The sequence below is a fragment of the Physcomitrium patens genome, chromosome 5 (genome assembly GCF_059467195.1).
Source record: "Physcomitrium patens ecotype Gransden chromosome 5, ASM5946719v1, whole genome shotgun sequence".
NCBI lineage: Eukaryota > Viridiplantae > Streptophyta > Bryopsida > Funariales > Funariaceae > Physcomitrium > Physcomitrium patens.
In genome coordinates, this window is record NC_143414.1 from 20,514,358 (window position 1) to 20,541,727 (window position 27,370).

General features: G+C 37.2%; 3 protein-coding genes across 7 annotated transcripts; all 3 read right to left on the reverse strand.

Annotated features, from left to right (window-relative positions):
* Positions 1 to 95: 95 nt before the first annotated feature.
* LOC112282176 (COP9 signalosome complex subunit 4) lies at positions 96 to 4,975 on the reverse strand. 4 transcript variants are annotated; one of them, XM_024519523.3, is made up of 15 exons: positions 4,780 to 4,975; positions 4,208 to 4,299; positions 3,923 to 4,073; positions 3,431 to 3,582; positions 3,195 to 3,298; positions 2,777 to 2,837; positions 2,561 to 2,653; positions 2,227 to 2,436; positions 1,915 to 1,959; positions 1,572 to 1,640; positions 1,286 to 1,377; positions 1,125 to 1,167; positions 924 to 983; positions 660 to 719; positions 96 to 451 (listed from the first exon to the last, which is right to left on the reverse strand). In XM_024519523.3, the coding sequence occupies exons 3-15, from the start codon at positions 4,062 to 4,064 to the stop codon at positions 377 to 379; spliced, it is 1,206 nt and encodes a 401-aa protein (XP_024375291.1). In that variant the 5' UTR covers positions 4,065 to 4,073; positions 4,208 to 4,299; positions 4,780 to 4,975; the 3' UTR covers positions 96 to 376. The 4 variants fall into 4 exon arrangements, with proteins under 4 accessions (XP_024375291.1, XP_073390303.1, XP_024375289.1 ...); XM_073534202.2 differs by having other exon boundaries at positions 4,583 to 4,975; XM_024519521.3 differs by lacking the exon at positions 4,208 to 4,299.
* A 14,965-nt stretch (positions 4,976 to 19,940) lies between these two features.
* Positions 19,941 to 20,684, reverse strand: LOC112282557 (uncharacterized). Its single transcript, XM_024520294.3, has 2 exons — positions 20,505 to 20,684; positions 19,941 to 20,337 (listed from the first exon to the last, which is right to left on the reverse strand). The coding sequence occupies exons 1-2, from the start codon at positions 20,656 to 20,658 to the stop codon at positions 20,105 to 20,107; spliced, it is 387 nt and encodes a 128-aa protein (XP_024376062.1). The 5' UTR covers positions 20,659 to 20,684; the 3' UTR covers positions 19,941 to 20,104.
* Positions 20,685 to 21,611: 927 nt separating this feature from the next.
* Positions 21,612 to 24,470, reverse strand: LOC112282556 (acyl-coenzyme A thioesterase 2, chloroplastic). Of its 2 annotated transcripts, XM_024520292.3 has the most exons (7): positions 24,373 to 24,470; positions 23,711 to 24,103; positions 23,388 to 23,565; positions 22,917 to 23,161; positions 22,565 to 22,798; positions 22,317 to 22,445; positions 21,612 to 22,164 (listed from the first exon to the last, which is right to left on the reverse strand). In XM_024520292.3, the coding sequence occupies exons 2-7, from the start codon at positions 24,065 to 24,067 to the stop codon at positions 22,000 to 22,002; spliced, it is 1,308 nt and encodes a 435-aa protein (XP_024376060.1). In that variant the 5' UTR covers positions 24,068 to 24,103; positions 24,373 to 24,470; the 3' UTR covers positions 21,612 to 21,999. The 2 variants fall into 2 exon arrangements, with proteins under 2 accessions (XP_024376060.1, XP_024376061.1); XM_024520293.3 differs by lacking the exon at positions 22,565 to 22,798.
* Between the last annotated feature and the right edge of the window lie 2,900 nt (positions 24,471 to 27,370).

The following is a 27,370-nucleotide window of genomic DNA, read 5'->3' on the forward strand; positions in this document are numbered from 1 at the left end:
TCCAAAGATATGGCAATTCAGCCTCTAAATGTACGAAAATGAATGGGGAATACTTCACATTGACATGTAATGTTATTTTGCACATTACACCAAAATTTGTGACAAATTACATATTGGATTGATAATGGAAGGAAACAATATTTGCATGAATTTGCAGGACAGTAGGAAAGGAAAAGAACATTCTCTCCACACAAAAATTTAGCTATTATTCGAGCTTTGAATAGAAAATAAGCTCGAACAATACACCAAAGACCTACTCCACTTTGGAAATACATACTACATCCATTACTGCCAACGAGGTCTCTGACAGCTTTGCAATAGCCACACAATTGAACCATTTCATGGGCAAGGAATCCTCGATTGTAATGGTGACTAGCTAAACAGCAACTGCCACACTCTTCTTCACCATACTATCCAAAACATCATTCAGCGCTTGACAAATGCTCACAATCTGCGAGAGGACAATTGCATGCTCTTGAGACACAGCAGAAAGTGCATATTAAAGCAATAAGACAATCGCCATCATCCTTGACAATACACTTACAATGATACACAATGTCAAGGAACAGCAGGTAAAGTAGAATTCTTCGTGGAGAAGGCAATTACATCGAAATTCAGAAAAGAAGAAAATTGATTGAAAGGAAAAGGCGGAAATATACCTGATGGTCCCACTGCTGCAATTCTTCAATGTCATTCTCAAAATGAATGACTCCTTCGACCTGAACAGCAAAAACTAATTTCAAAGAAGACTACAAATCTTGACTTCATCTTTGAAAAAGATGAAATTCACTGACTCAACTGCAGTCATTTAAGAGTCTCTCCACTGGTATAGCCCTCAATCCGTGTTACGTTCTAAAGGTAAGATAGCATATTTCCATATCAAAACTAGTAACTCGCAGATAAGTGACTGAAACAAAACTTACTTGATCGATCGAGCCACGCATACGATCCTCGGAGATCATCCGGGCGGCAATCTTCTCAGCCTGCCATCCAAACCCATTTTCAAGACTTAAGAGCATGTTCAAACATCATGAGAAAGAAGACTAAAAGCAGGGCTCCAAGTTGGCGTAGTACAACAAATATAAGGAGTTTCCTACGCGAATAATATACGTATGATTGATCACCTTTTGAGGGCCAATACCAAGCAGTGCTCCTAACTCTTCGAAACTGCAAAATATGTATTGCACAAGTTAGGACAGGGTCAGCAGAGTGAAAAAAGAAAGTATCACATACAATGACAGGAGTAAGCTAAATGCGAATGCATAATCTGCAATCTGAAAAGTACCTGATATTGGTGTACAGTTTACTTGCACTCAAAAGATTGTGTTCGATCATGGCCCGATCCAGCACAGTTGAATTGTCTGGCAAAAGTGCTTTCTACAAAAACAAAATAAACAATGAGCATCAAGCAACAGCATGCTAACACTGGGTCGCCTACTTGACAGATTGAATCCTGTTTAACTACAAGCTACGACACAAAACTACTATTTATTGAATTTTTTCTAAATTTAAATACAGGGGTGGTGAAGGAGATGGATTTCCATTTGAACAAAACTTAAGATAATCTTTACCTGGTGAGGTTTCAGCTCCTCAGCGAAAGCATCAACCTCAGGTTTTCGCAAGATCCTCTCCAAGTACACCTTAAGCATAGAAACATTATCGTCATTTCAACCACTTAACATGTCAATCTGAAAATTCAACACAACGAAAAGCATACTGCAAAAGACCAAGTAGGGGAAGAGTTTGATTCGTCATCAACTTTCTCCTTTTCATGAGATTCCCAACGAATTGGATGCAAACAATGCTTCCACTAATGGTGTCATTTGGTACGTTCACAACTGAAAAGTGCGACACACACAACACAATAGCAGAAAATCTGCAAGAGTACCAACATGGCGTTGATAGACCACAAACCTTTTGCAAGATGGAGTATATTTTCAGCTTTGAGCATCTTTCATCCTGAAACAGAATAGAACAAAGAACGTCAAGACAAGACAAAGGTACTACTGTCAAGACTGTCCTCTGGAGTTTGCATTTAATCAAATACCCCATCAACGTCTAGTAAGACTACACAAAATGTTTGACAATATTATCTTATGTCATAATGTGTGAGAGAAAAGACGATTGGCCATGTATACCAACGGTCATAATCTGATAGGTTATTGAACGAATAATTCAACAATCATTAAATACCGCAAACGATAGTTTAAACAGATGCACTGGTACCTTGTAAAGAGTTGCCAGCACCCTTGAACGTTGGGGTCCTGCTGCAGCCAAAATGGTGCACGTGACCGCCGCACTAAGTGCTTGCTGCAATTCATCTTCATCTACTCGCCTACCACTAATTTCCCGTTTTTCTAATTGTGATAATTCGTAATAACGAAGTGCTGCCTCCAAGAACTTGCGCTTTGAGTCCAGAATACGAGCATAGCATACCTGCCACCGAGAATAACCACATCACATTTTTCTCTCCACGTTTTAAGTTCCATACTCTTGACACAGGGATTGATGTAACCTTCTTCTTGCAAAGGATATGACAAATTGACAAAGACAATCGAACCTTGTACTGAAGATTCAAAGCTTCGTCCTTGCAATTGTTAACCAAGAATGAGGCTTTCTTGATAAAAATTTCGGCATTTATTGCATCATCATCCTGCACGATAACAATTGAACTCTTCAGTAAAAGAGGTGCATACGTCAGCAATGAGGAGGACAGTAAATGACTGCTTAACTCTGTATAATGTGGCCAAATCCAGGAAAGAAAGAGGCAATTTACCTCAAGATACAACAACGCAATTTTCACACACTTCTCCAACTTATAAGCATCGTCTAGCATCCTGCACAAAGGTTCGATTAAGCAGAAAATTATGTACAAGACCGCATCGAAATTCGATCAATAATTTAAATAAGACCCATACAGCCTACAGCCCGGCAGTTTAATGAAGTCATTAAAACAAAGTGCTGGCGTGTCATGTGTAGCGACCCAAGATTATCATCAAAATAAAAATAAAGTACATGGCACATAACCTAATCCAAGTAGTTCAGAATAAACTACCCACCAGATAGCATAACCAAGTAATCACAAGAAGAAAAGGAAAGAATGAAAAGAAAAAGAAAAAACACCAAGTAAGTTTTATTCACATCTTTCTAGATTCCCAACACTTGTGAATGATACGGAACAATCAAAATCATACCTTTGTCCAGATTCAAGATCGATACCACTAAGCATTTGAGCAGCCTTGGACCATTGCTCTTCATTTTCATACATCTCAGCAAGCCCCTCTCGTATGATGGACACCTGTAGCAAACGTATGTTGAGCCTTGCAACCCACAGAGGGAGTACAATCCACTTTTGTGAATACAAACCAAGAAAATGAATGCGAGCACAGTGTCATAACCAGCTGAGACTACAGTTGAAATGCAACTGCACCTGTTCTTCAAAAGACACCATCCGGGGCTGAATCTGAGCCAGTGCATACAGTGCAATTTCTTTATGGGCTTCAGGCTCCAACTTATTAAGCTCCTGTGCAAAGATTTGTAGCAGAAGACGAGACGCCACTAACGGAACCTCGTCAGTAACCACTGGAATAAGAAAACAAGCCATGTCAGCTTCAACACACGAAAGGATTTCCAAACCTCCTAATAATACCTGAGTGGTTCAACAACACGGTGAGCCAAACGTGCAAAATGGCGAAAATTGATTGACACTGCGTCTAAGAACCCGGCCACAATCGAGAAAACGGACTGAACTCTAGATAATGCAGGTTTTAAAATGAAGAATAAAGATTACTTAAGATTGATACTGAACCTGAATAGCGAAAACCTACATATGATGCGACCGTATGAATATTCTTCATATTACTGTCATCAGCAAGCTGAAAACTGAGTTCAAGAAGAGAGGATCTGCAAAGGTAAAACTTACTATGATCAATGAATGCCCTAGCATGTGCAACATTGTTGTTACACATGATGGACGACAAAAGAATCTTGTATTGGTCAATCTTCTGCTTCTGGTCGGCGATACCAGCAGCATTCTGCAGGGCGCCTTGTATGTCGCTCGCCATATTCCTTGGCTGATGCACAAACCTCATGCGTCAGAACTACTCAAGGTCTTGCGACAATCTAGTTCAATCAAAACAAGATTATCTTATTATGTCTACAGAAAACCCTCCTGGACAAGAATTCAGAGCAAGGACTTAAATTTCACCGTAAGGGTCACACTGTAAGAAGATGCAATAAGATTATTCTTTCCATAATGGTATAAGCTGCAAGGTGTCGGTTGCCCCTTCTCCAGAGTCCCTTTGCAAACCCAAAACCATGACAGTAGATGAAAGAAAAATTATTCACGTGTTCCTTCCTCTTGTTACCGTCAATCTTAACTTTCTTTAATATCAACCTGTATCTCAATTCTTTTCAAATCCCCACATCCAAACTATGTAAACTCAATCACTGGTCTGCCTCGAATTAAACAAAAACTGTCAAAACTTCACCAAGCCTGCAATAAAATATCATCGTAAAGAATTTCTAACAAACAGAGTTCGGCCGTGAACAAAAAATTCACATGCGGAATTAAAACTATTACCTCCGCCTACTGGATTGCGTAATCATGTATCCTTTTGAATTTATTCGGCCACTTGACAAATCGATCACGTGAAACAGAAATACAGAACTACAACAAGAAACCCTAAAATTCACTGCAAAGTTCTGCAAAGAGATCAAGTCTGCAAGCATGACCTAGGGCAAAAGCAACGAGCATCAGCAACAATCCAAGAATCGTACCAAAATGGAGCCCTAGCAATGATTAGGCAGAGGAGATACTCTCCTTCCCAGCGGAAAACAAAAGAGAGCAATTCTGCAGCTGGAGTGAACCCTAGGGGAGTAGAAGTAAGTTCAATCAACTGAAACTCGCAAACGCACAATGGAATTTCGGAGGAGGAAGAAGAGGACAAGGGCGAGGAGGAAGCGAGGAACGACGACGACGAGCAGCAGAAACGGGAGGGAGACGGTGCGGGAGGAGCAAGGGTCTCTCCCACGGTCAAAATGGATGAACGAACAACATGGCAGACAGACATGCACGAAATCTATGTACCAATAAATGTTTCCATCACTAGCCAATTACAATCATAACGGTTGCTAATTCATTTAGTTATTCACATGTTGAATCCACAATATTATGTCATTATCTTTAAAAATCTTGACACAATCACTTTGGCACCTGATCAAAATACTGCTTTACATTGTATGTACTTGTCAATCTTCAATATCAAGAAATGATTATTGTAATGTATGTTTGTCTAATGTCTGAATACTACTACTTTAAATTTATCTGTAGTCCAGATTTGTGTATTATCTGACCCCATTAGTTTAAGTCTAATACCTAGTTAATCAAGTCAATTAACATTGATTATATTTCAAAGGTTACCACATGTTCAGTTCTTTTCAAAGTTACATCTTTCTTGTTATCTTGATAAAATCACATAAAATATGTAAAGAGATTTCTATCTATGAGTTGTCTTTTTTAGTTTGCATCTTTGATGAAGGATTCATGACTTATTTCTAGAAGGATTTATGGCCACATTTGTATACAGCAATAAAAACAAATGGTAGTATAAACAAAACTCTAGTCTTTATAACAAGTTTTGCATTCAACTATTATCTATATTATCAAGTTCAAACAACTTATTTGCAACATGGATTAAAACAATAAGATTCTTATTAATTAATTTTAATATAATTTAAAAGATAATATCAAATATCTATTGTTGAGAATATTGAAAGTATATTTATTCAAAGAATTCATGAAATGGAATTAAATTCTCTCTAAGATCTAAAATCCTTCCAATCTACAAGAACATAAATTCCATCTCAATATAAGATAAAGTAGACTACAACAAAACTAAACTAAACTAAACAAAATGGAATAATGAAAGGAAAAATAGAGCAAAAGAAAATAGAAGAAAAAAATATAAATCAAACTTAATTGAGAGAAAAGGACCAAAGTCATACCTAACCAAATACCTAAATAGCCTCAACTAGTTGTATTTATACTTTGTACAACCATCTTGGAACTTTTTAAAATGTCTATAATGTGGATCTTGCCAAGATAACTACCTTTTTTAGAAGGTTCTAGAAGTTAGCTCCACGTAGATAACCACCATAAGTCTTTTTAGAATATTCCATGGTAGATCATACATAGACCACTAACCTAGCCCTAATTCTAAAAACTTTCCAAAAACGGCCCCAACTACCTATTTCTATGTGTCCATAATACAAATGCCCCATTACAAATAATCTCCTTCTACTAATACAAAACATCATTATTTTTCTCTTGATGGTGTTTCCAAACTATGTCTTAACAATAGGTGAGGTTCTAAGCAGATTCTCATGTTGCATCATTGATGGGATAACCTTTCTAGAGGACTTTGTACTGAAGTTGTAATTATCTATTGCTACAACAAAAGTGGCAGTGCTCCAAAATGTTATCTACTTCATACCCCTATTGGTCATCAATCTTAATTGGTGGTAGTGGTAGTTGGTACTGATTAGAAAAGTACCTTGGTTTAGTATAAAATTCCTTGAGCTGCAAAATATGAAAGATCAGATGGATCCAAAGATGTGGCAAAAGCTTGAGGTGGCATACAACAAGTTTAGTTATCGGATATTAATTGATGTTAAGAAAGAATGGTGAATGATTCCTACTTGTGTCACGGACACAAAATACAGAATTGAAATCTAACAAGAAGTTCAAGAAGAAGTGGCAGAACTAGATTAAACAGATGAGTACAAGAACAACACCAGAAAGGTGAGCTAGAACTCCAAGAGATGTGTTGTCGAGACTGAAGAACTCTTCAGCCTCGATCCCTATATATACTCCTACTTAGGAAGCTTCTCGAGCTACTTCTATTAACTAGGAAGCTTCTAGAAAGTTCCAAGGGATTCCTTTCTAGAAGCTTCTAGAAACTTCTCTTCTAGAAGGTTCCAAAGACTTCCTTTCTAGAAGCTTCTAGAAACTTCTCTCTAAAAGGTTCCAGAGGCTTCTCTTCTAGAAGGTTCCAGAGGCTTGTTTTCTAGAAGGTTCTAGAAACTTCTCTCTAGAAAGTTCTAAGGAATATGTCCCTAACATCACCCCCTCCTTTAGCTTCGAGGTCTCTGAGAAGCAATATTATTGATCAGTACCAACGCAAGAAAATGAAGATCTGTCGCATAACTTCTGCTATGAACTCCAACTGTTGTTCACGAGGCAAGTGGTTCATCGACCCTTGAAGCCAACGATAGTGGCCCACGCCTTCGACTTCTGACCAAGCATGAACTTCCGTGTCCTCATTGTGAAATTGTCCTGCAAACACGCCTTCTAGTTGACCATCGTAAGCAGGCTCGATCTCAAATACGATCACCAGTGATCGGTTACTCGGTATCCTCCGTCGTCATCGTGGTATATGTAGTTCTTCATCTCGGGGTCGCCTTCGTGAGCTACTCGGTTGCGATACTCTGACTGGCATAGTATCTATCTCTTGGCTATCCATATCAAAAGACCAAACTACGATCTATCTTGGAGAAAATAACTACATCAACTATGAATTTTGCTGGTGCTCTCCCCTTTTCTTATATTATTGGGAGAACAAGCTTCAGAAAGAAGCTATCATCGAATTGATTTAGGTTTATCGGGATGTCGTTGATGAAACTCCTGTACTTTTTGTGGCGCATTCGCAAGATTTTCAGCTGGCTTCCACGTTCGCTCATTAATGTCATAGCCGCACCAATGAACAAGATATTCTAACTTTCCGCACCTTCGCCATGAATCCAATACCTTTTCAACCTCGTATTCTTCGTGGTTCTCGATTTCAATACTAGGTGGCGGACATTGCACTCTTCCAAGAAAAGATGACTCTTGATAAGGTTCCAACAGAGAAACATGAAAGACTGGATGTACCTTCATAGAAGCCGGTAACTCCAGCCGGTATGCCACTGGATTAATTTGCTTCTGGATGATAAATGGTCCCAATCTTCGATAGTCCAACTTATCACATGGTCGCTTGGTCTTGATATTTCATCGAAGAAGCCAGACTTTGTCTCCAACTTTGAAAGTAAGTGCTGGATTCTGAAATCTATCTGCAGACGTCTTATAGGATTCTTGAGCGGATTGTAATTGAAGCTTCAACATAGTTTGAAGCTCTGATAGTTGCTTCGCAAATCCTTCAGCTGCTGGATTGTTATTTGTTGATGGACTCAATAAATCAAGCTTCGGATGATACCCATAGTTAGAAAAGAATGGTGTTTATTGAGTCGACGCATGGAGGGTGTTGTTATATGCAAACTTGGCTAGCGGTAGATATACAGTCCAATCGTCTTGCTGATAGTTGATGCTGCATCGTAAGTACTGCTCCAAGACTTGGTTCACCCGTTCCGTTTGGCCATCAGTTTGAGGATGAAAAGCTGAAGAAAGCTTGATATCCACCTTCAATATCCCAAAGAGAGATCTCCAAAACTTTGACACGAACTGGATACCTCGATCTAATATGATATCATCTGGTAGTCTATGATATCGATACACATTATCGAGAAAGAGTCTTGCTGTGACTTCACTGGACGATGTCTTCTTACAAGGAACAAAGTGTGCCATCTTCGTAAGCCGATCTACCACGACAAAGATGCTGTCAAATGAGTTTGATGATGGCAAGTCCGTGATGAAGTCCATAGAAATTGAAGACCATGGTCGACGTAGAATTGGCAATGGCTGTAGAAGTCCATAAGGGCGATGCCGAGGATTCTTAGATCTTGAACAGATGTCACAAGAGAGGACAAAATCTTTCACATCCTTCCACATTTGGGGCCACCAAAAATCTCGGGAAATAAGCTCCAAGGTCTTGTTGAATCCAAAATGTCCCGCAGTTGGAAAATCATGGCGAGATTGAAGAACTCGGAGTCGTGCTAGTCCTTTTGGAATGTACAATCGCTCTTCAAAGTATAAAAGATCTCCCTCCACCTTGAACTTGTCGTCATTGGTACGTTGCTTGATATCAATGGCTACTGAATCTTTAATGGTCATAGCACGTACCTGGTTTAGGAAGTCAGCATCAAATGATACAATAGTAGCACAAAGTTGAAATCTCTCTGGCTTCAATAACGTTGTACATTGTTGATCAAACGCTGCTTCTCCAGCCTTTGGTGCAAGATACGATCTCCTTGATAAAGCATCGGATAGTCCTTGCTGCCTTCCAGGTCGATAAGTGATAACAAAATCGAATCTAGATAGCGACATATTCCACCGAGCTTGACGCTGATTTAAAACTCGAGCCGTCATGAAATACTCCAAATTCTTGTGATCCATATATACGGTTACTGGATGTGCAACTCCTTCAAGAAAGTGACGCCATTCTTCGAAAGAATCCACTATAGCAAGAAGTTCCTTATCGTGGATCTCATAATTGATTTCAGCAGCAGAGAACTTCCGAGAATAGAATGCAACTGGATGGAGCTTCTTATCTTCACTCATTTGTGAAAGTACAGCTCCCAAAGCAAAATTTGAAGCATCAGTTTCTAAATAGAAGGCCTTTGTAAAGTCTGGATGTACCAAAATTGGAGCTGTAGTAAATGCTGTCTTCAAATCTTGAAACGCCTTCTCTGCCAAAGGTCCCCATTCCAACTTATCCTTGCATGTTAATCGAGTGAGAGGAGCAACAACTTGAGAATAATTCTTGATGAAGATCCGATAGAAGTTAGCAAAACCAAGAAAGCATTGTATGTCTCTAACCGTCTTCGGAACCTCCCAAGACATGATTGCTTCTACTTTCTTGGGGTCCATCTTCAAACCTTCTGTAGTCGCAATGAACCCCAAAAATTCCATCTCCGTCTGGTGAAATAAACACTTTTCTAATTTGGCATATAGTCCTTGCTTGCGTAGTTTCTCCAAGACCAAACGAACATGCTCCTCATGCTCTTTCTCGTTTTTAGAAAATATTAGAATATCGTCCAAGTAGATGACAACAAAATCGTCGAGGTGTTCTCGAAAGATGTCATTCATCATATGTTGGAAAACCGCTAGAGCATTGGTAAGACCAAAAGGCATGACATTATATTCGAAATGACCATACCTTGTACGGAATGCTGTCTTCCACTCATCTCCTTCCTTGATTCGTACGAGATTATAAGCTCTCCTTAGATCAATTTTTGTAAAGATCTTCGCACGTCCAAGTTGTTTTAAGAGACTAGAAATCAAGGGTAATGGGTAACGATTTTTCTTTGTTACCTTGTTGAGGCCTCGATAGTCCACACACATCCGTAATGATCCATCTTTCTTCTTCATAAATAAGATGGGTGCTCCAGTTGATGATTTTGAATGACGAATGAAGTTCTTGGCTAGATTCTCGTCGATGTACTTTCGCAACTCTGCCAACTCTGTTTGCGATAGATTGTAGATTGGGCCAAAAGGTGGTTGTGCTCCTTCTTGCAAGTCTATGGCACAATCATATGGTCGGTGTTCCGGTAGTATGTCGGCGTTCTTCTTTTGAAATACGTCTTCAAAATCCTTATATTGCTCCGGTATACTTGTTGTTGAGATCTTCTCCTCGGTAGTTGGAGCCACATAAATGACAAATGGAGTGCCTTCCTTAGATGATCTTATAAACGCTCTTGCTCCAATGAATAAGGATTTCTTTTTTCGACGTTTTTTACTAGGTTTTTTCTTGGGTGGTTTTGTGGGAAAAGTCATCTTCCGCAACCTCCAATCTATCAATGGATTATGTTTTTCCAACCAAGAAAGACCAAGAATAATAGGATTTGATGGGGTTCTAATAATATTAAAAATAATATGACTACTATGGTCTTTAAACGTTACTTCTATAGGTTTTGATTCATGGGTGATGCTACCAGACAATAAAGGTCGCCCATCTATGACCTCAACATGAACAGGTTTTGATTTTTGTACTAAAGGGATCTTATGACGCTTTGCAAATTCTTCGTCTAAAAAACAAGCAGATGCTTCTGAGTCTAGTAGTGCTAAGGTTCTCAGTTTTTGAGGGCCGATAAACAGAGGGATTGTAAAACAAAGTGCAGGTTGGGCAGAAAGAAAGGAACCTGATTGTTGTTGGGATATTTCATTGTCCAGCCGCACGGTTCCTATTGTGGCTGGGCATCCTCGTTTTCCTGAACAAATACTCACCTAGTCTTGACTATGCCTCGATTTTGCTTTTTGGGGCAGTTTCCGACTTTGTGGCCTTCTCCACCGCAATACAAGCATAAATTTTCCTCCATACGTCGCTTTTTTTCTTCTATAGTAAGAGATTTGATACGTACCACATCAATTTGCATGTCTTCCACCTCTGAATGCGAATTCACACCGCTTGCCGACATAGTTGGAGTATGGCAAATTGTATGTTGTCTTGAGCGTTGATCTTGGCGACGTTGGAATAGGCGATTATCGCACTTCATAGCTTGGCTAATGGCTTCATTGAGCGTTCGTGGATCAGGAAGAGTTAATAGCAAATCCTTCACATCATCTCTTAAATCCCAATAGAATTGACTCATCAACGCTTCTTCATCCCAATTGATGTCGCATACTAATTGCCTGAAATCCGAAGCATAGACTGATGTAGAACGCATCCCTTGTCGTAGCGACCGGATCTTTGTTGTAGCCCATCGAACCTTATCATGTTCACCAAATGCTTCCGCAAATGCTTCCAAAAAGGTTTCGAAGTTGTTTAATATGGATGATCGTTTTTCAAACAAAGGAGCAAACCATGATAGAGCTTGTCTCGTAAGTAAGGTTCCAACAAGCCCAACACGTGACTCCTCTGTTGGATATCGTTCGGGCTGTAAAACTGTTATCAACCTGATTTGATTGACGAATCCTCGAAACTTGGAATGTGTTCCATCAAACTTATCTGGAAGGCTAACTCGAGGCTCCTTATGTTGTAGAACTAGTGGTTCTTGTCGAACCTGAGGTAAAGTTGTTTCTCCAAGTGCCGAAATTTGAGGCTGGTGTAGTTTAGATTGTGCTATCCCAGATACTCCATCATTATGAAGCCTTGCCACCACTCCTTCAATCTGTGCAGTTCTTTGTGATAACGTAGCGAGGGCATTCATAATAGCATCTAACTTAGACTCCAAACTTTCTGTCATACTAATGTCTTGACCTCCGGCCATTCTAAAAGAAGGACAAAAATGACCCTATAAGAGATAATATTGGTTTATAGGAGGGTAATCCACAACCTATAAAATGCCTTAAGAATTTCAAGAAGAGGGGTAATCCACTCTCTTCAAGAAGAATAAGACTCCAATATTGTAACAAAAGAAGTATCAGTTTAGAGGAGGGTAACCCGCAACCTCTAAAAAATACTAGTATACCTTCAAGTAGAGGGGTAATCCACACTCTACAAAGAAAGAACTAGCTCTGATATCTCAAGTTAGTGTAGTCTCGATAAACTGTCACGGACACAAAATACAGACTTGAAATCTAACAAGAAGTTCAAGAAGAAGTAACAGAACTAGATTAAACAGATGAGTACAAGAACAATACCAGAAAGGTGAGCTATAACTCCAAGAGATGTGTTGTCGAGACTGAAGAACTCTTCAGCCTCGATCCCTATATATACTCCTATTAAGGAAGCTTCTCGAGCTACTTCTATTAACTAGGAAGCTTCTAAAAAGTTCCAGAGGATTCTTTTCTAGAAGCTTCTAGAAACTTCTCTTCTAGAAGGTTCCAAAGACTTCCTTTCTAGAAGCTTCTAGAAACTTCTCTCTAAAAGGTTCCAGAGGCTTCTCTTCTAGAAGGTTCCAGAGGCTTGTTTTCTAGAAGGTTCTAGAAACTTCTCTCTAGAAAGTTCTAAGGAATATGTCCCTAACAACTTGCTTGAATACTATTATTATAAGCAAATTGCAAAGGCATTAAATATTCATCTCAATCATTGTAATAAACCACCACAAATGCCTATAGCATATCTTCCAAGATTCAATTTGCATGCTCCATTTATCTCTCTGTTTGAGGATAGAATGCTATGGACATGGCAAAGCATGTACTTAGTAGCTTAAACAAAGTATGCCAAAAAATCATTGTGAAGTACAAACATCAATTTGAAACAATGACACAAGATAATCTATGGTGACAAAAGACAATATCAAAGAAGATTCATGTAAGTATTACATCATCAATATTAGAGTGTACCATAGGTAAATAAAGTTGCTTTGAGAGTTAATTTACAAAGACATCAGCCACAGTGTGATTGTGAGGCATTTGTGGCAAATACATAATGAGATCTATAATTGCTTATTTCTATCATAGAGATGGAAGGCCATGGACATAACAAGTTGTGTGTCCAATAGTTATACAAGGCATGCCAAAAACTTCTCATGAAACATGGATCTCGATCTAAAATGATGACACAAGGTAACTTATGGTGATAAAAGATAATATCAAAGAAGACTTGAGTAAGTGCTAGGATATTAATATCCGAGTGGATCGTGGCCAAGTGAAGATGCTTTGAGAGTCGATCTACAAAGACAATAATTATAATGTGATTGTGAGGAATATGCAGCAAATACATAATAAGATCCATAGTCATCTACTCCCATCATGCTGTAGATAATAGAATCAGTTGCAATAGTCCAAAAGATATTGTATTGCATGCTTTGTTATATTGGCATGACTTGCAAGAGCGCATAAAAGCTCAAACATCATAATCCAAACCTATCTAAAATCATGTTCTTGAAATTTGTTCTAAAATCTTCTCACACCTTAGATATTTAAATATTGGGATGTCATGTCCTTTTTGAAGTAAGTGCATCGAGAGTATAGCATTTTTAGGTATATAAATCCACTTTTTAAAATAAAACAAGCCATGAATAAGATTATAATATTAATACTATATTTTTCTACCTTTGACTGATTCCTAATCATCTTGAAATAATCATCTTGATGCATAGCTTCTTTCCATTCTGCCTCTTTGGTTAGATTTGAAATGAGACTACTAATGGTAGTGATTCCTACCTTCTTTTTTAATTTAACCTTTAAATCCAATCTCTGCAATAAGTTGTCTAGCACAACATGTTATTACTCTTGCTTGTATTCAAGTTGAATGTCAAAAAGCTGCAAGTGTTCTTCTCAACAATAATAATGTGATTTCAAATTTTTTGGATGCAAATCATTTAATAGGAATTGATAGTCAATTTGAACAATCACTGGCTTCTACAATACATAGGGTTGTCATATCTTTTTAGCATATATAATCACTAATTGTTCTTCATTACATGTAGAATAATTGCACTTTATTCTTTTGAGCTTGTGTAATTCATATGCTATGAGTTGAATGCCCCCACCAAAGTCTTCTTGAAGGTCCCATCCAATAGCAAAGTCAAAAGCATCAATGTCAAGTATACATAGAAGGTTGGAATCATATGGTTATAATATTGGAGGAGTAATGAGTGTCTCTTTCAATCTATCAAAGGTACTTTGTTCTTCTAGTTTCCATTCAAATAGGACACCTTTCTCCAATAGGCTTATTAATGAGGCAATAATGTGTGCAAATTGCTAAACAAAATGGTAATAATATCCAATAAGGCCTAAAAAAGAGCGGACTTCAAAAGTATCCTTAGATGTTGATCAATCTTCTACTACTTTTATCTTATCTTATTCCATACGCATGCCTTTGGAGGACACCATATGCCCCAAAAAAGTGACCTATGACTTTCAAAGTTTACACTTTGATTGCTTGTAATAGAAACAACTATCTTATAATCAATGCAATACTTTTCATAGATATTGCTTATACTCTTCAAAGATATTACCATACACTAGGATATCATCAATGAAGACAATTATATACTTGTTCAAAAGATCCCAAAATAATCTGTTTATATAACCATGAAAGAGGCTAGAACATTGGTGAGGCCAAAAGATAAAATAAGCCATTCAAAATATCCATAATACAGACAAAATACCATCTTTTTTATATCCTCTCTTCCAATAGGTATCTATTTATAGCCAATCTGAAGGTCCAATTTGCTAAAGATGATTGCATTTCAAAGTTGGTCAAGAAAATCATCTACGTGTGGAAGTAGATATGCATTCTTAATAGTCTGCTTATTGAGGGATAATTGAAGCAAAGCCAAAGTCCACCATCCTTCTTGAGTGCAAAGAATATAGATGCTTCCCATAGTGATGTGCTTTCTTAAATGAGACCCTTCTCAAAGAATTTTTCCAATATCTTTTGTTGCTCTTCAAGTTCATTTGGTGTTAGGCAATAAATTAGCCAACTTGCCAGTTTGGTCTCAGATAATAGTTCTATCTAGAAGGAGGCACCTCGATTAAGAGACATACTATGAGGTAGGTCAACTAGAAAGACATCCTAATACTTCCATATGAGTTATTCTATCCATTCTATTCTATTTTATGTCTTTTTCACCACTAATGCAAGATTTGGAACTACCATATATATTGATTGCTTATGCTATATTTGCTTCTTCATAAAGATCATTCCTACAAATAAGTCTTTAGCTGCAGATTGTTTTTCTACCTCACTCCATGTGAAGGTACAAAGAATCATCTTGTGTCTACTATCTTTAAAGGAGATTCTCCTTGTTAGCCAATCAACTTACTTATTTTCCATCTTTAGCTATTGTATATTAAAGATAACATCATATCTTTGCTTTATTACCTTGAACTTTTCTCTTCAAACATATTTGTCACTCAACCTGAAGATTTCTTCTTCACATGTCTCATTCAATTTATTTTCTGTCATGTGTAAGGTATATATTTCCTCTTTTAATTATCTTGGTTTTAATTTCAATTTATTTGGCAATTTCAGTCAAGATGCAATTTTTTGTAGAGCCGCAATTAGCAAGCATTCCATAGGAATGTCCTCTAAGTCATCTTGTTAGATATACCAATCGATCCTTTGTATAATTGTCCAAGGCCATGTCGTATGTCTTTGAAAGACAACATCTATCTCCAGTAGTTGCACTCAGTACTTTTATAAGGGAGTTTTATTTCCCTGTTCTATTTTATTATCGACTTAGTGAATCTTAAGATTGTAAATCCTCTTTAATTTATTGATGCTTGAATTTTGATGTTTCAAACAACCTCCAATCTCATGGCTTGGCTCTCAATAATAAAAATATAATTCCTTTTATGCTAATATTTTTTGTCTTTGTAGTATCAATAATCATTGCAAGGCATCAATTTCTATTGGAATTGGTTGTTTTGCCATAGTATTAGATAGCAACATAGGACTTTGTACTATAAGTTGAGCTTTATGATTTCTGAAATCTATAGCATCGACCTTCTTTGCAATCCTAATTGCCTCTTTAAATGTTTGTGGATCCCTTAGTTCTACTTTTTCCTAGATTTCAAGTTTCAATTCTCGTAGAGACAAATCCATCATCTCTCTCTCTAAAACATTGTTAATTTCGAGACATAAGGACTTGAATTGGAATATATACTCTTGTATCGACCTAGATTGTATTAAATTTGCCAATTAATTACGTGATATCTTCTTAGCATGATAGGTCAAAATTAATTCCTAAACTTGGTCTCAAATACTTTTTAAGCACAAAATCTACTTTAAGCTTTATAGCTTTGAACTTGATGTCACAATCAAATAATTGTCCCATCTTTCAAATAGTTGACTGCATACATAATTCCTTCAATGGTATTTGTCCCAAATAGTTGGAAGTATTGTTGCATGCTAAAGAATCATTGGCATACATCTTCTTACCTTGAAGTTCCAAAGTATGTATCAGACTTACTCAATTTCAATTTAACACATGTCGATTCTTTTATCTTAGAGGCTCCTATTTATCCTTGTAAAGTAGCTATCTGACCTAAGAGGTGTTATATCTGAGCCTCCATTTGGGATTGCTCCACTATATCTTCCATACTACAATTTCCTTGCTGGACTCTACTATTATAATTCCTTCTCTTCTTTCAATTGACTTCTTAAGAGTAGCTCATAGTAGCCTCAATACAGTACATAGTATAACCACAACAATTAATCTTAAACTAGATGTTGGCTATTAATACTCTATCAAAGAATAATCTATCACTTGCTCTAATATCAATAAAACGGGACCGGACTATCTCAAAAATCTAAGGCCCTTCTAATCCACAACAACATAAATCCTATTACAAAGTAAGATAAAATGGACAACAATAAAATAGAATATAATTAAACAAATTAGGACATAAAAGATAAAATTGAGCAAAATGAAATAGAACAAAATAAAACTGAATAGGAAGATGCAAAACCAAACTTTACTAAGAGAAAGGATCCAAAGTCATACCTAACCAAATATCCAAATGACCTTAGCTATTTCTATTTATACTTTGTCCAACTATCTTGAAACTTCTTAGAATGTTCTTAATAGTGGACCTTACATAGATATCTTAAGTTCTTTTTAGAATGTTCCATGGTAGGCTCCATCTAATAATTGCCTTAAGTTCTTTTAGAATGTTCCATGGCAGATCCTACATAATCCACTAACTTAGCGTCAATTTTAGAAACTTCTATAAACTTTGTAAATATGGCTCCAACTATCTATCTCTATGTGTCAACAATACAAATATCTTATCTATACCTCCTTACATCTGTTTTCTTGCTCCTCTTTTATATTAACTTCATGAACTTTAAGATTGTGATTCCACCTTGATTTGTTGGTGCTTGAATTTTGATATTTTGAACAATCTCCAAACTAATGGCTTAGCTCTTAGTAGTAGAAATACAATCCCTTTTGTACTAATATTTGTTATTTTTGTAGTGTTAGTGGTCCTTGTAGGGCATAAATCTCTATCAACATTGGTTGTTGTGCCATAGTATTGAATAGTGGCATATGACTCCACGCTATAGGTTGTCCTCCATGATTTTTGAAATCTATAGCATCAACCCTCTCTGCAATCCTAATTGCCTCTTCAAATGTTTATTGATCCTTGAATTCTATTTATTAATAAACTATATGTTTCAATCCTTGTACATATTGATCTATCATTTCCACCTTTGAAATATTGTTAATTTGAAAACATTATCATTGTTGAATCAGGAGACATAATCTTATATTAATCTAAATTGTGTAAGGTTAGTCAATTAATTGTGAATTAACTTCTCCACATTAATAGGCCAAAATTGACTCCTAAGCTTGATGTCAAATTCCTCTCAATCATAAAATCTACCTTTAGCTCTATAGTTTTGAGCTCGATATTGCCACCAAATGGCTGCCGCACTTCTTAAATAGTTGGTTGCATATATAATTCTTTTGGTGGTATTTGCTTCATATAGCTGGAGGTATTGTCGCATGCTAAAGAGCCATTGATATACATCTTCTTGCCATGAAGTCTCAAAATATGTATCGAGCTTGCTCAATTTCAACTTAACAAATGTCAATTTCCTTGTCCTAAAGGCTTCTAATTGCCATTGTTGAGTAGCTATGTAGTGTAGGACATGTTATATTTAAACCTCCATCTAGGATTGCTTCACCATATCTCCCATGGTCCAATTTTCTTGCATGACTCTACTACCATAATGCCTTCTCTCTTTCCAACTGACTTCAACCCTAATACTAGTTTGTTGTTGTATTAACACGATTAATAATGTTATTATATCAACATGATAACTTAATGTATATATGTAAAAAATCTACAAAGAATAAAATATAAAAATGATTATATTTCTTATCTGTATGGTTTAAATGTCACTATAACTCTTATTATTTATTTATGTTCAGAGATGCACATGGCTTTTCTCTCAGCAATAATGCCACAAGCCAGTTTATTTGAATGCAAACTACGTTGTATTCTGCATTGGGCTAAGTTTTGGTGCAATTCGATTTTAGTGTGCAGAATGCGTATTTAGAAATTGGTATAGGTAGATGTAATCATGTAAAGAATTATAGTCTGCTGGATTTGTTTCATTTAAGAGAAATATGAAATATGTCAGTTGCAAAACATTGAGATTCAAATGTTTGAACCAATAGTGATGAACTTCACCCCCGTTTTCGTTTGATATTATAAACTGGGTTGTTCCCTCGTTTCATCAACATAAAGCGCCTTCTAATGGTGAAAAACGATACTGTTCTCATGTAAAACGCACACACGTTCTTAAGTGTTCAGATTTCTTTTCAAGATTGAGGTACTATGTCATTGTACTATTTAGGTCAACAACTTCAAACGGATATGACCCTACACTTCCAACATACATTCTAGTTAGAAGACAGCGGAGAAAGGTCATGACCGATTCATTCATTACGGCCCGTGGTCTCCGCTGATGAACAAATGCATTGCAATGCACATCGTCTTACATCCACGTAGTCGTTCTCAACTGCAAAGGTGAGCTTTTGAAAGACATTGCACCAATCTTGGCTGCAGTGCACCATCTAGAACTAAACCGTAGTGATACTACGGTCATAATAACAAGAGGGAAATTCTTCACACCAACTTTCCTTTCGATTACAGGTGTATCAACTGACACAGTTTGTCACATCCAATAATCGACGCTAATTAATGTTGTTCATGCAAAGATAATATGTATTTCTCTTTTACAGGAACCCACATACATATGAAGACCAGGATTGAGCACGGGCCATATGTTGATCACTGCCAAGTGACTTGACTATGTCTTTGACCTTCTTTAATGGTCATCCTTGATGTAAAGGTGACACTGAACACCGCACAAAAAATGTCCCAGGTTGTAAACAAAACATACACCCGGAGCGAGTTCACTACTGTTTTCGGGCTGCATTCTTATGGTCAAGATTCACTACATGCAAATCTCAGCAGTGTCATTTGTTCCCAAGTCAGCTCGTGCACATCACAGATAAAATAATGAAGATTTGACTAATAAACATGTATTTTACGAACTTTTTCTCTGCGTGTCGAATTTATAGACATCAAGTTTGGTCATGTCATTGGTCTCGAAACATGTTGCTGGGATAGAACTTACAAAACAGCCTTGGACAATAGATAGACAAAGAGGACTTCATTATTGCCTCGGATTTCATTACACGCTCAATCTACTTTGCTAAGCAAACAACCACTAGATATCAATTTTTTTTGTTTGAGTACGTGTTCAAAAAGTGCTACCAACTCAAGAGTTTTCCAAGAGAATGGAGAAGAATCGATACTAACCTAGTAGTCAGCCAAATTGATACCTGCCTTCTTGGCCATAGCCTGCAGGCCATTCTTCTCAATCGTCTTCAAAGCCTTCGTTGAAATTCGAAGCTTCACGAAGCGTTTGCCCTCCTCCCACCAGAGCCGCTTGTACTGCAAATTCGGTTGCTGCAAATGTTTAGTTCTATGGTTGGAAAACGAAACCTTGTACCCATTATTAGCCTTCTTGCCTGTCAAGTCGCACCGCCGACCTAGCACATTTCCAATTCCCGAGAAACCATGTGACAACAAATATAATGCAAGTACTCCTCTGGTCACGGTTTAAATGCAAGCACGTATGTAAAAATAATGGTGAAAATAAACCCAAAGACGAAACTCAGAGGCGCAAAGAAGATGGGACCATGATGGACAAACTTACTGGCACGGATTTGCACCAGCATAGGGCCGGCTGCAGAAGCAGTAGACTGCTGAGAGGAGCATGCAAAGGAGCTGCCCGACAGTTGGGCCTGACGCGAGGCAAGTGCCTGGGGTGCTACGGAGGCAGAAAGCGAGGACGCCAAAACAGTTTCCATGGCGAGGACGCGGCAAGCAATTCTTCACTCGCAAAAAGTGATTCTGATGCGCTCTGACCCTCCTCCTTGTTGCCGGAGAGAGAGCACAGCATTTGTCCACACAGGATAAGGCACTTCTGCTTACTGGGTACCATCCGGATATCAACCTTCCTCACTGTTGCGCCTTGCCTTTGTGAAACGCACGAACCTGAGGCTGTGGACCAGCACATCTAGCTTATGCCTTATCCGGTCCCTGTCTCAAATTACTATAAAGTACTAAATGTACTTTAAAATTGTCTCGGATGATGCCAATCCGGGTACGTTGAAGTTCAGACCTGATATCAATCCTGAATGTGGTATCTGCGACCTTCATGGAAGGAATTTGAAGATTGCGATGGAAGGCTGGTGGTTTTAGAACGAAAAACTCTCGGCGTTTTCTTATGAACATGGTGATTCAGATTCTTTGCAGGTTGTGACCGATTTCTCGAGCTTATCTTTCACCTTGAGCACTCACAATTGCTTGAAAGTTCCGGAAGTAAAGTGCGAAATAAGGCGGCCGTAGTTTTCGTCTGCGCTCAGATCAGATTAAGACCGTAATACATGGCCACTAACATCATAGTTCGTGAGGGTGGCGTGGTGATCTGCCAATTCCATGCTCTCTGCCCTTCTTTTCGCCTGCTGAGCACAGTTTGACCTGTGTACACGATCTGTCTCTTACCTCAGAACATTTGTTTCGGGAGCTCTGTTATAATTTTTGTTCTGTAATCCATTCTGAGTATACTGGGATAAGACGTAGTTAGGATACTTAACGGGCTCATGTGCATCTTTTTATTCAAGTGACACTGCCATAGACCTATCTAGTTTCTGATCAGCTATTGTGTTGTGTTTTGCTTTCATAATGCTGCAATAGCTTCAAGAATGTATATTATATCAGCCTTGCAGAGTTTAGTGGAGGCAGAAAGACATTTGATCGATTACATTGAAAGAGATATACCTAGGTTTAAAAATTAGCAGAGTTAATCACCGGACAAATGTCTGCAGAAGGTTTCCACAATCAGGATCTAGTGGCAATTTAACACATTAATAAAAACACGGAAATGGAGGCAATTATCTCTCACACACGTTCTTCAATCTATCACTGACTGCTTGAAGACAGAGCTAAGTGAGATATTAACCACTAGGTTTATAGCTAATAGTAACCAACTGGTTGTGACAATATTTTCCTTCCTTCGAAAAACAATTGTATCCAACAACGGGCTTTTTTCAGAATCTGAAAAAGAGCAGCACAAACAACCGAAGTTCTGAATCCGGCATAACTTACACCACTCAGAACTACCAGGATGCCATTTGATGAACTTTTCATCACATCTGCCCCGATGGAAGTACAATATGATCAGCCTTGTAACGTGCAAGGTAGGTGCGTGCCTCTTCTTCAGTAGCAGGAAGAACACGGCGCACCGTCCGATCCACACCAGGTGCTTGGCACTCGGGATCTAATGAGAATGTGAAATAAAATGTATTCGACACCTGCGAACAGGGGCACAACAATTTAGTGGAGTGATTATAGATATCCTCAAATCTGGAAAAAATCATTCAGAATTACCAAAGCATCGACACTACAACTTGTAGTAAATTCTATATAATATTTTTCCCTATAAAACGAGAGGCTAAGGCTATACCTCGCTAGACTTCAGTTCCGGTTGGGTGACATGGGCTATAACTTCCACGTGGATGCGTGGTTGCTCGACGTTCTCTGTTTCCGTGTACAGCACACAAGATTTCAGCCGAACAAAATCCCCCACGTCCACCTGCACATAAAACCCAATTACAATCGACGCATGATAAAAACAAGGTGCGCAAAGCAATCACTTGAATTCTAAAATGCCAAAGCTGAAAGAAAGGAAAATTTCGTGGAGATGGAACACACTGGGCGTCTGAAATCCACATGATCAACTTCCAAAAACAGAGGCCGGATACCGCCGAAGACATATGCTGTGGAGAAAGCAATCTCAAAAGCTCTACGCATTAAAAATCCACCAAAAATACGGCCATGGATGTTTCGTTGTTGGGGTTGGCATATGATGGCGTTCTCTAACCTCGTATCTCGCATCAGAATACTGTTCCGATCGCCTAATGCTGGCATTTCACACAGCACCCGTCCCTATTATTCCAACTAAGGCGTATGAGAATTGTGGCTTGCGCTGTAGACCATAGCCAAGCATATTCACAGTGAAAATAGTAATGCAAACATGATTTGGATGCGTCGATATTAGGCACACCTCTCTTAAGATTTGCGTGAGACGGTCGTTGTACTCCTTCGCAAAAGGAGACGTGGAGGATAATTGGTTTCCCATCCGAAGCTTCTTGCGGTGAGCATCCCGAGCAGCGCCCATCGCGAACAGTTGCTTCTCTTCTTCAGTTTGAGGTACCAAATGGTTAACAGGAGCAGCTTTTTGTGTTCTCCAATCCCTAGCGACAAATGTAAAATTCGCTATGAGCGCCACGTCGTCCTTCTCCCGCAACTCTGTTTGCATGCACACATCTCGTTATCTCTACGAAATAGTTTCGTCGGTTCACTGTCAAGGCAACATTACGTCACCAAGATTCATTTACGAAACGAATTGTCGCAAACACATGCAAGGCTGTTTGCAGCACTTTGAGGAGCAAGAGAAATTCCAGCTATTTCATCAAATTCATTTCTTGACGACTTGAAAACTTCATGAACAAGCACAGGATCGCTTGAAACGCGCCTCGAACTGGTTGAATAACTTCCATGCGAATCTCCATAGACGATCGGCCCACCCAAGTTACGGACCCGGCTAATTCAAGATCCACATCAACACGAAGGCGCTTCTTCGTGCTGATCTTGTCCACTGAGGCAGTTACCAATAACAGTGGCCTTGTCGTGTGGTCACTGTCAGAGCAGTGCTGCCATGGCGACGACAATTTTAGCATCAGGTCACTCAGACGAAGACATCTAGCACAGACAAGACTAAATAAGAGCGATTTAAAGCCGCAAACCATAAAGAGGAAGAATTTCTGCCAAAGGGCATTCAGGACATTGAGCAATTACCTTTACGGCAATAGTTCCTGCTAGAGCATCCAGATCCTCCAAGAGCTTTCCGATACGAAACAGATTCCAGGGGTTACGATATTCTTCTCGAAGACTGGTGTCGGAAGAAAATTTGTAGACGACGCTCGTGCGATTCTCCTCGGGAGTCTTGCTCTGCAGAGTAATCTGTGCGGGGCTATCCATTGATACATTTCGAGCCCTCTGAGCGAAACTGGAGCTGGCGTGCCATAAAGCGGCAGTCACAGGTGAATGATACTTCCCTGGCCATAGAGTGAAAGGCTTCTCCTCTGGCACTGGCACGTTGACCGTGAGCTCCTTCTTCCTTTGCGTTTCACTCTCCCCCGAGGTACCCTCCATCGCAACTAACGTCCCAATAATCCCAAATTCGAAACCCTGGCACAACGAAATTAAGTCACCGATAACTTCCACAATGCAACCACAAAAAAATACTGTTATCCAATTCCAAACTACAAAAATTCAAAACTTTAAAAGACAAGAAAAAAAATTAAAAAAACAAAATCACCATAACAACTTCGCCAGAGTCCTGCTGTGCAACCTCAAGGCTCGCATTCGAGGCCATAATTTTCAAATTTTGACAGCCACAATAAAACATATCTATGTATATTTATATATATCCACACACAGATCATCGAAACACTCACAACATTCGGCGAAGCCTAAGTCGTGCTGCAACTGAGAAGCTCACACATTTCCGTGACAGTCTCCTTGCCTGCTACTTCAGAAGCTGCAACTACAAATGGTAAGCCACATTGAACGAAAGGAGGGGGGGAAAAGCAAAGCAAAGCAAAGGGGGACGGGGAGACAGACAGTGGACCAGGAGCGGAAGGCCGCGGGTCGCCCAAACTGGTCCCTGTCTCCCCCCCCCCCCCCCCCCCCCCCATACCCGTCCTCCCCCTGCATGATTGGCTGGCCAGGCTTTGGGCATGATGCCACTCGCACTCGGGGTCCCCTTCTCGCGGCGGGGGTTGTATGGTACGACTTCCGGTCGTTGACTTGTCTCACGGCGTTGACCGCTTTCTGGATGAACTATGCCTCGGATGGCACTCATTTTGCAGTTACTTTCAACTTCTGTGCACACTTTACTTTAAAGTTACTTCTCTGAAAAAGACGTTATTTAATGCTGCACACGAATAGGTTCTTATCCAATGTCATGGTAATTTTTCTTTTTTTATTCATGAGAGAAATTTTGGGCAATTTTAACAATTTTTCATATGCTTACCCTTGTCCACACTTGCTATCAAAATTCAGAAGTGAGGGCCAAGGGAGTAGAGGTCAAGGGGCCTTGGCAAGAGCCAGAAGAGGACTAAGGCGAAGTGCTGAGGAGAAGCGATTAAGTATTGAGAGGAGAAATTAAGGCACAAATATAGCATTAGTAGAAAATTGAGACCATCTTGTAATTTAGAGTTAGAAGTGAATTTTACCTTCATAACAGATCAAAAAAAATTGGAACTTTAACAAAAAAAATTCAAGATATTGACTTTAGTATCAACTTATGTTAGATTTAAATTTTTTTTGGATATGACAAATGCAATTGCCTAAAATATTTTTGAGAAGATTCTTTCTATCTTTCCAGTCTTGCTTTTTATTTTTTATTTTTTTAAATTTATTTTTAGAAAAATTAAAATTAAAAAGACTTTTACATGTAATAATGTTTTTTGATGACATACTTAACATGCATATGTTTTGTTTTTAAAAACTTAATAATGTGCACCAAGATTTTGAGCAACAAGACATTTTAGATATAACAACAATTTAAAGCTTATTTCAAGAGATTTTTGGTGGCTTCAAATATGATAATTTATCTAAATATTTATTTAATCTTCTAATTCTTTTTTTAAAGCAAATAATACATATTATAGATCCTATAGACTTCTTCAAAATTGAAATAAAATATGTGAATCAAATATTAGATCAATGTTTGTAATGCACTATTAACTATTGCTATGTTAATTAGTCAAATAACAACTAGGAACTTGACTAATTATCTTAGTAATATTTAATAAAGTAGATAAAGATTGAAATTCAAGATGAAAGTAAAATAAATTAGAATATCTTGTATATTGGCATGGATATGATATTAAGTAATTGCATATAGAAGCCATTTAAGAAACATAAATACATCAAAATTTGTTACTTTTTTTCAACTACATCTATTCAAATCAAAGACTAAAAATTAACAAAAGCTGATAAAAATTAAGTAAAAATAAGTTTAAGAATAAAATTATAGATTTTTTTAAAAATAGAAAATTAATAGTTAAAAAATATATTTTAAGATTTATTACTTATAAATTTTAAAAATAAAAGCCTTAAATTGTCATAATCTATACAATATTGAAAATATAATGAAGAACTTTAGAAGATACATGTTTTTTTTAAATAGACAAAAAAATACAAGAAATTTGTACTATGATTTTGAAAGTGACTTTTGATTTTTAGTCATACAATTAAATATGGATATTATATTTAATGGAATATAAAGTATATTGTTTGAAGGTACCTATAAAGGCCTTAATATTTATCAAATATTAAAGTGGTCCTTATGCCATGATATAAGATACTATTGATGGATAAATAGACTTACCAACTACCTTTTTATAGAATTTATTTATTTTATTTATTTTTTTTATTAATACCATTCAACAAATTTTAGACTTCATTAACTTAAAAAGAAATTTCACTACTTCTTGTGAGACTTATCTTTAGAACAAGGGATAATGTAATACATGGCTATATTATTCAAAGAAAGAGAAATAGGTAATAATATGTAGAAGTATATTAATTTGATAATATCTTCTTTAAGTAGCATCCTAAATATTTCTTAGATGTGGTTTAAATCTATAACCATCATAAGGTGTTGTTGATATTAGATATATGTTTTGATAAGTTGGTCACATATTGTACAAATTGGCAACTTGTTTCAATAACCACATGATCTTTAGAAAGCCACTACGCAATAGTACATACATATTACGACCATTCTTAATCATGCTAATTTTTTTTAAGTTATATTTTTTTGGCTTTTAAGTCTTTATATTTCTTAGAAATAACTATTTATTTATTCTATTTTATTCTAATGTATCTTCTTTGTATCTTAGTCTTCTTTGCATAATACCATCCTTTTGTGATTAAGACTCAAAGTTTTGTCTTTGACACCTTTAATGAAAATTTTATGTTTTATGATATAAAATTTGATTCTATATTATTATTTTTTTAACATATGAAAATAATTATGTAATCTAAAAACCACTTTTTTATATATATTCAAAGAAAAAAGAATAGATCAAATATTAATGACATTGATTTAAAAGAAATTAATGACTTCTCTATTACTTGTATTTAATTGTTTTAATATGTATTTTTGAATAATTTAACATATTATTTTAACTTATTCATATTTTAAAAATTTAACAATCAATTTTTATAAACTCTTTTTTTATTAAGTTTATTTTTTTAAAATTCTTTATTTAATTTTTTATTCATTGGATTAATAATTTTATTTTATTATTTATTATTCATGGATTATATTGCAATCTTTTAAAATTTTGAATTTTATATTTCTTATTTTTTCTTATTATAATTTTTAATCATCTTTTTTTGAAATAATATATTTTAGATATACTATTATTATTATTATTATAT